A 14,268-nucleotide genomic window follows, 5' to 3' on the forward strand; every position below is an offset into this window, starting at 1 on the left:
GTTTTAAACAGTGATGCCGAATATGCTTAATCATACGTTCAAAGTAGCCAAAACAAGCTAAACAAAACATGCAAAGTAGTTGTTACAAGAGTTACGTGCATTCTACATGATTACGACATACATTTGACATATATTCTTCCTTTTTGACGACTTTAGCTCGCAACGACTGTAGCTCGATACTATCATGATAGTCTCAAAACCATCGATAGTAGAGGCTAGCAGCAAAACATCGATACTATCGATAGTGGTTTTTCTTTGGTTTGACACCTCTAGGCGGTATATTTCATCATTTAATCCGCGGTCACACTGATTTACACTCAAAATTAAAAAAAAAGTTTAAAAAGTGCGTAGCCACTGCTAAAAGGTAACTAACTATTCGTGAACATTAACTGCAACATTCGAACCACTGGCATCGAATGCAATTCAGACAAATCCATCAGCAAATTCACAATAAATCATTGCCCCAGCAAAATTTTCTTCTCCATTGTACGTGTATTTGTGTGGACAGTGACTCGTTGGTTAGAGGGAAAACAAAGAAAACGTCGAAAAGAACGACGTAAAAACGAATTGCAAAATGATTTTATTCCGTTTAAATGTTGTTAATTTAACGTTGCTGCAGAGCAAGAAAAAGTTAACTAATTATTATTGTATTGATTTTTTGCCTTGGCTGCATATTCTCGTGCATGTAGTTGTTGTTGTTGTTGCTGCTGCTGTTGCTCTAGTTGTTGTTCCTCGTTGTCGTTGTTGTTCATGTTATTGGTGCTGCAGCTGCGCGTCGAAACTGTAAATGTTGTTGTTGTTTGGTTGGAGATGCAATAATTGTTGCTGTTATTTTGGGTCAGAGCTGCGTCGCAGTCGTTGCAGAGAAGCAAAGTGAAGAGAAGAGACAGGAGCGAGAGAGAGAAAGCAAGCGGGCCAAAGCGTGCAATAACGAAAGAGAGCCTGCGAGCGAGGGAGACGGACGGAGTAACGGACAAAGGACACTGCATTTTGAGGTTGATGTATGCCTGCCTGCCTGTCAGCCCTTCCTCCCACCATGCCTACCCCCCACCGTATACACACAGCATCCTCTCACAGCACACGCAGAAACAGAAAGAAAGAAAAGTCATCCGCACTCAAAATGATTTTCGTTCGTGTTCGCAGCGTTCTCTTCTAACTGTGCTTCTTCCCCGTGCCCCGCCACAAGTACCAATCCAGTACCGCGCATTCAATAGTCATGGACAACGACAACTACGAGCATCCGAACTTGTCCTCGGAGAACAGCAGCACCAGCAGTGGGAGCAGAGGGAATGCAGCAGCAGCAGTAGCAGCGGTAGAAACAACAGCAGCAGCAGCAGAAACGGCAGCCACAGTCGGAGGCTCCCATGAGCCCATGAGTGAATCCTCCTCTCCTTCCTCATCCTCGTCCGTCCCCCCTCCCCAGTCATTCAGTGCAGCCATTTTATTTAACATTGATACAGAAGAAGATGAAGACGAAGGTCACGACCATTCATCCCATGATCATCACTCTCCTACTCCTCCTTTTCGCCAGACTACACCGCAACCCCAATCAGCGCCACAACTGGACCCAGAACCCGAGCCCGAGCAGCAGCATCAGGACGGGCCAGAGATAGAAATAGAGCCGGAGCAGCATCAGTATCCCCAACTGGAGGACGGGGACTCTGATTCGGAGCCAGAGCGAAGTCCACAACATCAGCAGCAGCTGCCAGTGGGCATAGAAGCCAACGCGATTGCGGATACCATTGACGCCGGTGCCATACCCAACGAAGCCGTGGAGCGCATCGACGATTTTGAGGACGACGACCTCGAAGAGGGCGACGACGCTGTCTCCGCTCCCCGAGACGTCGACGACCAGGCACCGTCGACATCCGCTGCCACCCAAAGGCTGAGCTCGGTGGCCGTCCTGCCGACCCACGCGTCTGCCGCCACCACCGCCGGACAGAGCGCGAGCCGCGCCTCTCTGAGCCAACAGTTGCGTGCCCCGCTCCCTGTCCCAGACAATCCCGCCGTCGCTGCCGTCGACGATCAGGATCAGGAGAACGACGACAATAACAACAACGCGGCCGCAGCGCGACGCACCCGTCATTTCTACAGCAACAACGGAAGCCGCTTCACCAACGACATGTTCCCAGGCAACTGCCCCCAGAAGAGCTCGAATCAGAGCTCGCCCCGCTCCGGCGGTGGACGTCACCCGCCCACGCAACAGGGCGTGGATCCGCTGCGTCTGCTCTATCCCAATGTGAACGAGACCGAGACTCCGTTGCCGCGCTGCTGGAGTCCACACGACAAGTGTCTGTCGATAGGGCTGTCGCAGAACAATCTGCGCGTCACCTACAAAGGTGAGTGCTACCCGACCCATTGATCCCACTCCCACTTGTCCCATTTCGGGCACACTGAGACCTTCGTAGGAGTAGAAGAGTGCGCAACACCCAATGCACTTTGATGGCCGTCCCGCTCTTCCGCACCAGCTGTGCTGTGGCTTTTGTTTTTCAGCACTCACTTCTCCCACGCTTATTCGCGTGCCTGTGGAACTGCCCAGACCAGTGTGCTGTGCTGTTAGCGCAAAATGTTAACCAACAGAACAGCTGAGCGAGCTTCGTCCAGAGTTGTGCAGGTGGCGCCACTGCTACAACAGAAATGGGAAACTAGAATGTAAATTGTAAATTTATTAACGAAAACGTGTTTCCCGTTACAGGCGTGGGCAAACAGCACAGTGATGCCGCCTCCGTGCGCACTGCCTACCCCATCCCATCCTCCTGTGGGTTGTACTATTTCGAGGTGCGCATCATCTCGAAGGGCCGCAACGGCTACATGGGCATCGGCCTGACCGCCCAGCAGTTCCGCATGAACCGCCTGCCAGGTATGTGTCCACAGCGTTAGTTAGGGGAAATCCTTCGTACTTCCTAATGTCCGCACACCCCTTAACCCAAGTAGGTTGGGACAAACAGTCGTACGGCTACCACGGCGACGACGGCAACTCATTTAGCTCCTCGGGCAATGGCCAGACCTACGGGCCGACCTTCACCACCGGCGATGTCATCGGCTGCTGCGTGAACTTCGTGAACAACACTTGCTTCTACACAAAGAACGGCGTGGACCTGGGCATCGCATTTAGGGACTTGCCGGTGGGTAGCCGACCCGTCCAATCGCTCCTCCCCAGGCTAACTTCCATTTACACGTATTTCCACAGACCAAGCTCTATCCGACAGTGGGTCTGCAGACGCCCGGCGAAGAGGTGGACGCCAACTTTGGCCAGGAGCCATTTAAGTTCGACAGAATCCTGGACATGATGAAGGAGATGCGCGCGAATGTTATGCGCAAGATCGACAGATATCCACATCTGTTGGAGACGCCGGAGAACCTAATGAACCGGTGAGTGGTGCAGCAGTGCGCTCAAGTTTCACAAATTATTCATAATCCACTGTTATTGGCAGCCTGGTCTCCACCTATCTGGTGCACAACGGCTACAGCAAGACGGCCGAGGCCTTCAACGGCTACACGGACCAGCCCTTCGACGAGGACTTGGCCTCCATCAAGACGCGACAAAGTTAGTAGAGCTAAGCTCCTGTGAAGCACCAGCGGGAAAATAATTGTTTCCATCTTTCACATTTCCAGAGATCATCAAGCTCATACAGACCGGCAAAATGAGTCAGGCCATTGAGCACACGCTGCGCTCGTATCCCGGCCTGCTGGAGACCAACAAGAATCTGTGGTTCTCCCTGAAGTGTCGTCAGTTTATCGAAATGATCAACGGAGCTGACATCGAGGTGAGTCGATGTTCTCAGCGGTTTAAGGGAATGAACGTTCATTGTCTTTTTTTCCTTTATCTTTGCACCCAACAGCAGGGCAACAATAAAGTCACAGCCACCACACAGACCATGCCAACAAATCAGACCTCCGTGATACAGTCAACGAAGGCCTTCAAGCACAGCAAGGGGGGCAACAGCAACAACAGCAGCCACAGCCAGAGCAACCAGACAACACAACAGAACAACACTGCGATTCCAGCTGTGATAAAACTAGAGAGCGTCGATAAGCAAGATCTAAAAAAGTTCGTTAACGTAAAAGATTTCGTTTTGGCAGAGTTTTTATTGAAGAGATTTCCACCTTTTGCAGCATGGCCATGGACGATAACTCCAACAAGTGCGCGGATCATGACACCAATAGCATGGATGTGGAGATGGAGCCGTGCCAGAGCCAGAGCCACTCGAATGGCGGCGACTCGTGCTCCAATGGCAATTCCAATGCCAACGCCAATGCCAGTGCCAGTGGAGTGCGCAACTCTTTAGATGCCATCGACGAGGAAATGGGTATAGAAATAGAAAAATCAGAAACCAGAAAGAGAATCAAGCTAATCAAGGTTGCCCAAACGCACCCAGATGTAGACGTGTCACCCTCATCACGCAGTTGTGGTCGTGTCATCGAGAAGATACTCGAGTTCGGCAAGGAGCTGTCCAGCATGGGCCAGCAGCTGGAGAAGGAGAACCTCATGACTGAGGAAGAGCGTCAAATGTTGGAGGTAAAATAATCCCCACCATTGCCAGCAGCACCTGTGATACATGGATATTGATTTTATTTCGCAGGATGCATTTAGTTTGATTGCCTACTCAAACCCCTGGTCCAGTCCGCTCGGCTGGCTGTTGTGCCCTTCGCGACGTGAAAATGTCTCCACCACGCTCAATTCGGCCATATTGGGTAAGTCTCTTGGCTCGGCACTTGCCCATTTCCGCACTGCATTCTCATGCGCTCCTGTGTTGCTTTCGCCTGCAGAGTCGCTCAACTTTGAGAGACGTCCACCGCTGGAGTTCCTGGTGGCGCATGCATCCGAGCTAATCAAGGTGATCGGTCAGCACTCGCTGGGCGAAGATGCTTTCATTACCATCGACGATGTGTTCCCGCAAAATTGACCCAGTTCGCCGACGCTGCTGAAGATGTTCGAGACCACGCTGACCCTGCCGCGCACCAGCGTACTAACCGAACCGCTGGGCAGCGTAGTACCCTCCACATCAACCGCGGCGGTGGCTGTACAGACGACCAAGCGTCGTCGGCGTCGTCGCAACAAGAGGCGACGCAAGTCCTCTCTGTCCGGCAGCACCGAAGCGTCCTCATCCCGCACCTACGATCCTGTCATGACGGGCAGCAGCAGCAGCATTCGTAGTACGGGTGGGGGAGCCCCAGGTGCCATGCGTCGTGGTCGTTATCGTGGGGTCAGCTCATCCTCATCATCAGCAGCAGCGGCGGCGGCAGCAGCAGCAACAGCGTCTGCGGCGGCATCAGCAGCCGCATCCATGAGTGGCGGAAGCAGTCCTTCGATGTATATGGATCCGCAGGACTACTTCGAGACGCTCGACTAGATTATTTACAATTTTTCGTAATAGGTTAAATTTTGTTGTTACTTCAGTTCTCCTTTTTTACCAGCGGCCTATTTAATGTCCCTCTTTTAACTGATTAATTTTCTAAAGATGCGCGACATCTGCAGTCGGAAGTCTGAAGTCGGCGACTATTTGCGGCCTTTTGATTTAGCGTGATTTTTAATAACTTTTAACGTATATTTTATATAGCCCTTGTAAGCATAAAGTGTGTAATATTATGATGTATAATTAAACTGCGAACTGTGCTGCGTCACGAACCCTGAAATTACCATTCAAGTGCAACCGCCTCTTGTTTGTTTTGCCATTGCGCCCCCCAAACCAGCCCCATACACACATTCACACCCACAACAAGCTGAGAACAACCCACTAAAACTCAAACCCGAAATATAATCTAGAATGAAATGAACACTTAATTAAAAGAAAAAGAGTTCAGTCATCTATGTAGCATGTTATTAGAGAACCAACCCGTCAATAGTTAATTGCTGTAAACGTTTGTAGACTCTTTACACTCCTCTCTCTCTGTGTCTCACTATCTGCCACACGATCACGTTTCCGTAGATCTGTCCAGTGCAACATGGAACTTTCTCATCAGTTTCATGCATATGCGGCAAGACTAAGCAAGGCATCAGCAAAGTTTTAAGTGTAACATTTCGCTATAGTGGTTAAGCAATTTACATTTACTCTAAATATATATATATACCATACATATGTATGTATGTATACAAGGTTGGACATACACGTACGGCAAGCAGAATTCAATTAACTGGATAATCGTTTAAATATATTGTATGGATGTGTATTTCAGGATATTCAAATTGTTTTTCATCTGGGGCAGGGATCAGGGCTGTTTAAGCAATGGATAAGCATCCTAAGGCGAGGATCTAATCGTCAGAAATACATAATGCTACGCCCGGAAGGAAGCCTCTCCTGAAAGCTAACGCACGGATCCAATATCTGCATTGCTACATGTTCCGTGTGAAATGCAATTAAAATATCTGGATTGACATAAAAGATCTACTACAAGTCGGGCTGCCGTATGCGCTGCACACGCTCCTCGTTCTTTACATGCTGTTTAAGCATTCGCATTATCTCCGTATCATACTGGGGCGGCGTGGGCTTAGTTTCGGTGGCCCAATAGAATATGTCCCAGTCGTTGCTCACGCCGTTGATGAGCTCATCGTACTGGGCTGTCTGGGCGGCGGAGAAGTCTTTCAGGTGCCTGGCCACAAACGTGCTGAGGAGCAGATCATTCTCTAGCATGCCACGCTTTCGACTCTGATACAGCAGCCTGGGAAGGAACTGGACAGGTATTATTGTACTTGTGGCAGATGTGCATACGATTTACCGCTGCTTCCGCGTCTCGAGGGGCTCGTCGGGTCGGACTGGGTACTCTGGCACAGGCAAATGCGGCGGATCATCGTAGTCGACTATCTGTGAGGGAGTCGCAAACTCAGTTTTGTCGAGGCTGCCACTGGCAAAGCGATGTGGGGCAATGGGTCGCACCACTAGACGCGGGGCTGTGCTAAACTAAAGGCAAGTACATCAGCTACCATTTCTGGTGGATTTGGAGACTCTAACATACCAGAAATTGCCGCAACATTATTATTTTTATTAACAAACAAAAAGTGATATAACGGCAGTGCGACAATCAGGGCAATTCGGCGATCAAACGAGACTTAACCCACAATACACCCCTCTATTTAAAAAGTCGAGCACCCTTTGTTAAACCGCGGAAAATAATACTATTTGTAAAGGCTCTTTGTGGCTCCATCCTCCTCTTTACTTATAAAACAAAAATGACCACCGACATCTTTCACCTGTAATGCGTAAAATATTTTAAAGTTACATAAAATTCGTGGAAATATTAAATACCCCCCTGGCCTACAATGGGATAACGTTATATTTTGTTGATTGAAATCGTATTCCATGATTTTGATATTCAGTTTAATATTACTAGCTAGTTAGCCCTCTCAGCACTAAACAAATAATTTTATCCGATAGATACATCAATTTTCTAAAAGATTGGCTAGTTTCCAGAAGTCCTTTTTATTGCATTGTTTACATAAAAAGGTTCCAACAAAAAAGGTCCAAAAGAAAATCCATATGGCAAAGAGAGAGCAAATTTTGAATTCCACCACGGTATTTTTTGTGCGCTAAATGGAGATTGGCGGGCATTTGAAAATGGTATTTTGATGGCAAAGTCGATGTTTTACATGTTCTACACACTACCTATACAATATATAGATGTGCCAGTTCATACACCGAAAGAGGCGCAGCTGAGTTTTTTGTCCCAGGCTGAGACATTCGGGTCGGGAGCCAGGCCATTCGGGTCGGGAGCTGGGCCGTTCGGCATGTATGACTCATGTCAGGAAGCGAAAGCAAGCTGAGCATTGCAAATGTATGTGTGTAAACAGACACGACAAAATTTTTATCAATTCTTATTTTCCGAAACCGTTTTGAGTTTCGTTTCCAGATTACGTAAATGTGTGTGCCATGTATTCATGAGTGCACTCATACTGTGCTTGTGTGTGGGCTCTAAAATTTTTTGCCGCTTGAATTGGTTTTTCGTTTTGTTTTGTGGATTGTTTTAGCTACGTTCGCGCGGGGTATTTCTTCCATTCTCTTTTAGGCTAGCCTTTGACTCTGCTTTCGGCTTCGTCAATTCCCGCGTCGAGTCGAGCGACAGAATACACCAACAAAACATGAAGTCTAACGACGAGAATTGGTCCATGGCCGGATTAGCAGTTGCCTACGGCCCCCCTAGGGCTAATAAAAATTTGTTGAAAAAACAAAACTTAAAATAATGAGTAAAAAATATATAATAGCCACTGAGTCTTCCTTTTTTTTTTTTTTTTTTTTTTTTTTTTTTTTTTTTTTTTTTTTTTTTTTTTTTTTTTTTTTTTTCCTTTCCCCCCCCCCTTTCCCCCCCCCCCCCGCCCCGGGGGGGGCGGTGTTTTTTTTTGGTTTTGGTGGGGGGGGGGGGGGGGTTTTTTTTTTTTTTTTTTTTTTTTTTTTTTTTTTTTTTTTTCTTTTTTTTTTCCTTTTTTTTTTTTTTTTTTTTTTTTTTTTTTTTTTTTTTTTTTTTTTCTTTTTTTTTTCTTTTTCCTTTTTTTGGGGGTGGGGGGGGGGGGAGGGGGGGGGGGGGCGGGGTTCCCCTTTTTCCCCTAACCCTCTTTTGCCCCCCCCCCCTTCCTTTTTCCCCCCCCCCCCTCCCCCCCCCCCCCCCCCCCCCCCCCCCAACCAACAAACCAACCCCCCCCCAAACCAACCCCCCCCCCCCCCCCCCCCCCCCCCCCCTTCCCTCCCTTTTTTTTTTTTTTTTTTTTTTTTTTTTTTTTTTTTTTTTTTTTTCCTTTTCTTTTTTTTTCTTTTTCTCCCCTTTTTTTTTTTTTTTTTTTTAAAAATACAAAATAAAGGAGGGCCCCCAGATTGATGGTTGCCCAGGGCCCGGTTGAGGGTTGATCCGGCCCTGAATAGGTCGAGTTTGGTTTTAAAGTTGTTATTTGTTTGCATTGTGTGTATTTACGGTGGAGACTCAGCCAAAAAGAGGTGGCAAAATTAAAAAATATTTTATGAACGCTTGAACGCTTTAATGAAATGTACAAAAATGTATTTTATAGTCTTTGTTGTTACTTATGTAAATAAATATTGTGCAAATTCCGTCGGCTTTCGACTTCGTTGGTGCCGTAATATCCACTTTTTCAATAAATTTGCATATATATTTCAGAGACCTGAATTATGCCCACTCTGCCTATTCCTCATTTATGTTGCGGCAGGTCAGCTCAGGTCGCTACATCAGCCCTCAAAAAAAAAACCAAAAACCGAAATTCAGTTCAAGCGGCAAAAAATTGTAGAGCCCACACACAAGCACAGTATGTGTGAATACATGGCACACACACATTTACGTAAACTGAAATCTCAAGCAAAGTCGGTTTCGGCAGCTAAAGTTAAGGCGGAAAATTGCGGCAAGGAATTTGCTAGTTATTCCGTGAGGGTGTGGAACATAGCTAAAACAGGGTTGATGAATCAGCTGTGTTTTGTAAACAGAGGCAACTGTAAAATTCTGCTAAAATTAAAAAAGGAAAAAATGCACTCTGATGATGAAGTGATTGTGTTGGTGGCGGCATATATTGTTGCAAAACAAACGAGAAGGAACGTGCGAGCCGCTTCTGGGGACGCGACTCTACTTATACCCGTACTCAGTCAGTATATACAATTTTGAGCATATGATTTTTTAGAATTAAAAAAAAATTTTTACATTTTACATTTTTTTGCTACATCTGCTATCTACATCTAAATATACAATGTATATTCTACATCTCCTCCGCTATGGGTTGCTCGCGCAGAGTGTACGAGCGAGAAAGAGATAGGTAGCGGGTATCTGGCAGGAGGGGGCGGAAGAACCAACAGAAAATTAATTTCTTCATTCTGGCTATAATTATGATCCGATCTAATTAAGATTCGGCAATGTGGTAGATATGGGCATTTTCTTTGATACTGCGTTTTTAGTTTTATCGTATCTTTAAAAATGTGCCTGCCACAGGTTTTCAGGCTGGGAAACCAGACACTCATATCAGAGACTCACCTAACAAATAAAAACTATTTTCACCTCTATAGCTATAACCTCTATGCGGCAAATCATCCCGATGGCAAGGCACATGGAGGTACTGGCGTTCTGATCAGACATTATCCATTGCCATCATTTGCTACACCTTATCTACAGGCAACATCCATTTATATTGAAAGTCAGAGCGGCTACCCAAACCCAGCTGCAGTATACTGCCCACCGCGCTTCTGCATTTCCGAAACAGAATTTGTAAAATTCTTCGATCTACTAGGTGACGGATTATAGTAACTGGTGACACCAACGCCAAGCACACCCATTGGGGATCTCGACTTATCAGCCCGAAAGGAAGACAACTATATAACGCTATAATAACGACACGAAATAAGCAAGACTTTATCTCTCCGGGCAAGCCTACATATTGGCCCACAGACCCAAACCGACACAGACAAGCAACCTACTTGATTGATTTTACACGAAGAGTGTTACAAGCTCAGATTCATGTAGATCATTTAACAGATCTATTATCGGATCACTCGCCCATTCTCCTTCACCTTTACGACCATACACAGCTTTCAGAACGCTCACATTTCCTAACATATAGCAAAACAGATTTTCTCAAATATAGGAAGTACATAAGTTACCATATTGATAGCTGCCCAAACATTTATTGTTAAGATGACATTGATAGGTCAGTCAAAGCGTTAGTATCCTCAATGTCACTGGCGGCAAAACACTAAACACCAATATTAGCAGCTAATAAACTAAAAGAATAAACTAAACTAAACTAATAAACTAAAACTAAAAGAAGGCTTCGGCGAGAGTGGCAAGCCCACAGATCACCTGCCTCGATAGAGAGATTGAAAATAGCCAAATATCTACTACCATCTACTGAACATCTACTGAAGATCCGATAAATAAAATTACCGTTAAAAAAAAATAAAATAAAACTATGTATATATGTATGTATGTATAAGCATATTGAATAAACATACCCAATTTTTCAGTTGGGAGGCTACCCTTCCGAAGCCTATTATTTACAAAGCATTCGGCTTTAAAATGCTTTGCGCATATTCTAGAGCGCAGCGTAGTTTTTAGAATATGCACATTAGCCAGCCATTTCTTGTCGATGTCTGTTTGTCTCGGGAACAGAAATGATGTATGGTCCCCGTCGCAGTTTTGTACCACGCATGGCTGGAATTTGCTGGAATGGAAAAATAGTCATTAAAGTTTTTATAAAGTTTTATTAGAAGAACTGAGCCATAACGCTGCACTCGTATCGACTATATGCATATGTGTAAATAAATAAACAAATAAATTACCGTTAAAAAAATAAAAATAAAACTATGTATATATGTATAAGCATATTGAATAAACTTACCCAATTTTTCAGTTGGGAGGCTACCCTTCCGAAGCCTATTATTTACAAGGCATTCCGCTTTGAAATGCTTTGCGCATATTCTTGAACGGTGGGTTGCTTTAAGAAGATGTGCATTTTCCAGCCATTTCTTATTAATATCGGGCTGCCTCGGGAACAGGAAGGATGCTGTGTCCCCGTTGCAGTTTTGCACCACGCATGGCTGCATTTTGCTGGAATGGAAAAATAGTCATTAAAGTTTTTATAAAGTTATATAGAAGAACTGAGCAATAACGCTGCACTCGACTATATGCATATATGTAAATAAATAAATAAACAAATAAAACTGGTCCATTTTTAAGACGCCCAAAAGAGTGCAATTTTTTTTGTTATTTGGAAACACGAAGGCGCTCCCAAACGATATATATAGGAAACACGAAGGCGCTCCCAACGCTCCCAGCGAAATCATTTGGAAACACCAAAGGAACTTTCCCTAGCGAAATTTACCCGAACTAATCACTTGTAGCATACATTTGTGTGCTTTGAAGTGAAAAGCACCTGCATCGGAATGTCATACTACCCAATTTGAATAGCAGGGCGGGGGGGGGAGCTAACTATGAAGGATAGAAAAAAAAAAAATGCACGCACACAGGGACACAAAATTTTGCAAAAATGCGAAAAATGCAAAAATGCTAAATTGACTTACCAATTTTCATTTGATTTTGAAGAACTTGATGACGATGACATTTTGGTATTGTTTATTTGGTATTGGTATTTGGTATTGTTTATTTTATTTATTTGTTTGTTTTTAAAATTTTTTTGGCACAGCACAACACGTATCTGATCAGACTTCAGATTAGATTCCAGACTCTGATCAGGACTCTGATAGGAATCGAAAACACCCCTGTTTACATTGAGCGCGAACAATTGCCAATTTAAAAATAAATCATTTTGGAAAATAATACCTTGAGCAATTTATAAAAGTACAGCAACTTTATGGTATATTCATAAATGAGGAATGGGCAGAGTGGGCATAATTCATATAAAAAGATCTTTAAATGCAATTATATGGATCGTAAAAACAGGTCTCTCAAAAATATATGCAAATTTATTGAAAAATTTGATATTACGGCACCAACGAAGTCGAAAGCCGACGGAATTTGCACAATATTTATTTACATAAGTAACAACAAAGACTATAAAATACATTTTTGTACATTTCATATCATATCTCTGCTCATATCTCCTAGACTAAAATTATCTTGAAAATTAGATTCGCTAAAGCTCTGGAAAATGCTCTACTAGATGTGTACATTTATAAAGCGTTCAAGCGTTCATAAAATATTTTTTAATTTTGCCACCTCTTTTTGGCTGAGTCTCCACCGTAAATACACACAATGCAAACAAATAACAACTTTAAAACCAAACTCGACCTATTCAGGGCCGGATCAACCCTCAACCGGGCCCTGGGCAACCATCAATCTGGGGGCCCTCCTTTATTTTGTATTTTTCTCAGTGGCTATTATATTTTTTTTACTCATTATTTTAAGTTTTGTTTTTTCAACAAATTTTTATTAGCCCTAGGGGGGCCGTAGGCAACTGCTAATCCGGCCATGGACCAATTCTCGTCGTTAGACTTCATGTTTTGTTGGTGTATTCTGTCGCTCGACTCGACGCGGGAATTGACAAAGCCAAAACAAAACGAAAAACAGAAATTGAGTTCAAGCGGCCAAAAATTATAGAGACCACACAAAATCGAACCGAACGTCTCAGGCCCACGACCCGAACGTCTCAGCACCACAGCCGATGGCCTGGGGGTGCTGGGACAGAAAACTCAGTTGCGACACGTTCGGTGTATGAACTGGAACATCTATATACTGTATGGTTAGTGACACTAAACATTTGCAACTACATTGTCTAGTTTCCCAGCCTGAAATTCCCCAAACAAATTCCTCAGATAATAGCCAGTGGCGCAAAATAACGTAATTTCACCTTTGCTTGCTATTTGCATTGCCCACTGCATATAAATATTGTAACCGCTTATAATTACTCAATGTAATAGCCTATGCAACCGTTCGTCCGTCTCGCGCCTTTCTCCTTTACTTTTCTATCTCGCTCTATCGCTCTTTCGTTTTATCTATCGCTCGTACTCGGCTCAACAGCAGCCCGAGCTTCTATCGCTTATTTTGCTCTCTCTCTCGCTTACAATAGGGCACGGGCAATTCGGCACGCCTGCCCTTTCTCAGTCTTTAAATGATCGTCATCATTATCGCACTCACGTTCTACCGTCTTGAAATATCACTTACTTCTCTCACTTCAATTCATCGCTTAAATTTGATCAACCGGTTCATCTCGCTTTTACTTTCGCTACACCTACACACCCCATATAAATAATGTCGAGAAAAAAATTTCTCAACTTAAGCCAACGGTCCCGAACAGAGTTAATGAACATGTTTCGCTGCCGCTCCCATTCGAGCCAGGCTTTCAGGGCGAACACATTGACAAGTTGAAGAAACTTGTGGAAAAAATGAATGAGAGTCACAGAAATTGTGCGCTAATTTTTGATGAAATGTTCATCCAATCTAAAGTTGAGTATCTGCCTATGGCTGACCGAGCTGTTGGCTATATAGATCTGGGAGACGGTATTTCCGATAAGGAACAATACTCCTCCCAAGCAACCGGAATGTTAGCATTCATGGTACGAGGGCTGGATAATGATTATAGTCATTTTGTTACTGCAGTTTTTGTTAACAAAAATGCAAATCATCATTACCCCGAAGCCATTACAAAAGCAGTTAACTGTTGCGATCAGTCAACGGTTATACCATTGCTCTAAATAAAATAAACTCAGAAAATTTACTAAATGCGCCAAGACCTCAATTCGTATGTGATTACATACATTTGTTGAAGAGTGTTAGAAATAACTTATTGACACATGACCTGAAAACACCAGACGGTAAAGCGTCATGGAAAAT

At 44.4% G+C, this 14,268-nt stretch overlaps 3 protein-coding genes across 4 annotated transcripts; 2 read left to right on the top strand and 1 right to left on the bottom strand.

The window, feature by feature from the left end:
• Window positions 1–269: 269 nt before the first annotated feature.
• LOC111080712 (ran-binding proteins 9/10 homolog) lies at window positions 270–5,648 on the top strand. Of its 2 annotated transcripts, XM_022376501.2 has the most exons (12): window positions 271–364; window positions 1,144–2,339; window positions 2,696–2,860; window positions 2,935–3,125; window positions 3,191–3,372; window positions 3,435–3,547; window positions 3,616–3,767; window positions 3,843–4,051; window positions 4,117–4,310; window positions 4,380–4,519; window positions 4,584–4,695; window positions 4,771–5,648. In XM_022376501.2, the coding sequence occupies exons 2-12, from the start codon at window positions 1,217–1,219 to the stop codon at window positions 4,905–4,907; spliced, it is 2,718 nt and encodes a 905-aa protein (XP_022232193.2). In that variant the 5' UTR covers window positions 271–364; window positions 1,144–1,216; the 3' UTR covers window positions 4,908–5,648. The 2 variants fall into 2 exon arrangements, with proteins under 2 accessions (XP_022232192.2, XP_022232193.2); XM_022376500.2 differs by having other exon boundaries at window positions 270–364; window positions 4,117–4,519.
• Window positions 4,932–6,179, top strand: LOC121404114 (putative protein TPRXL). Its single transcript, XM_041592838.1, has one exon. It carries the CDS (start codon window positions 4,932–4,934, stop codon window positions 5,352–5,354), a length of 423 nt encoding a protein of 140 aa, XP_041448772.1. The 3' UTR covers window positions 5,355–6,179.
• LOC111080715 (succinate dehydrogenase assembly factor 2-A, mitochondrial) lies at window positions 5,801–7,063 on the bottom strand. Its single transcript, XM_022376503.2, has 3 exons — window positions 6,955–7,063; window positions 6,718–6,899; window positions 5,801–6,660 (listed from the first exon to the last, which is right to left on the bottom strand). The coding sequence occupies exons 1-3, from the start codon at window positions 6,970–6,972 to the stop codon at window positions 6,390–6,392; spliced, it is 471 nt and encodes a 156-aa protein (XP_022232195.2). The 5' UTR covers window positions 6,973–7,063; the 3' UTR covers window positions 5,801–6,389.
• Between the last annotated feature and the right edge of the window lie 7,205 nt (window positions 7,064–14,268).

Source organism: Drosophila obscura, unplaced genomic scaffold (genome assembly GCF_018151105.1).
Source record: "Drosophila obscura isolate BZ-5 IFL unplaced genomic scaffold, ASM1815110v1 contig_186, whole genome shotgun sequence".
NCBI lineage: Eukaryota > Metazoa > Arthropoda > Insecta > Diptera > Drosophilidae > Drosophila > Drosophila obscura.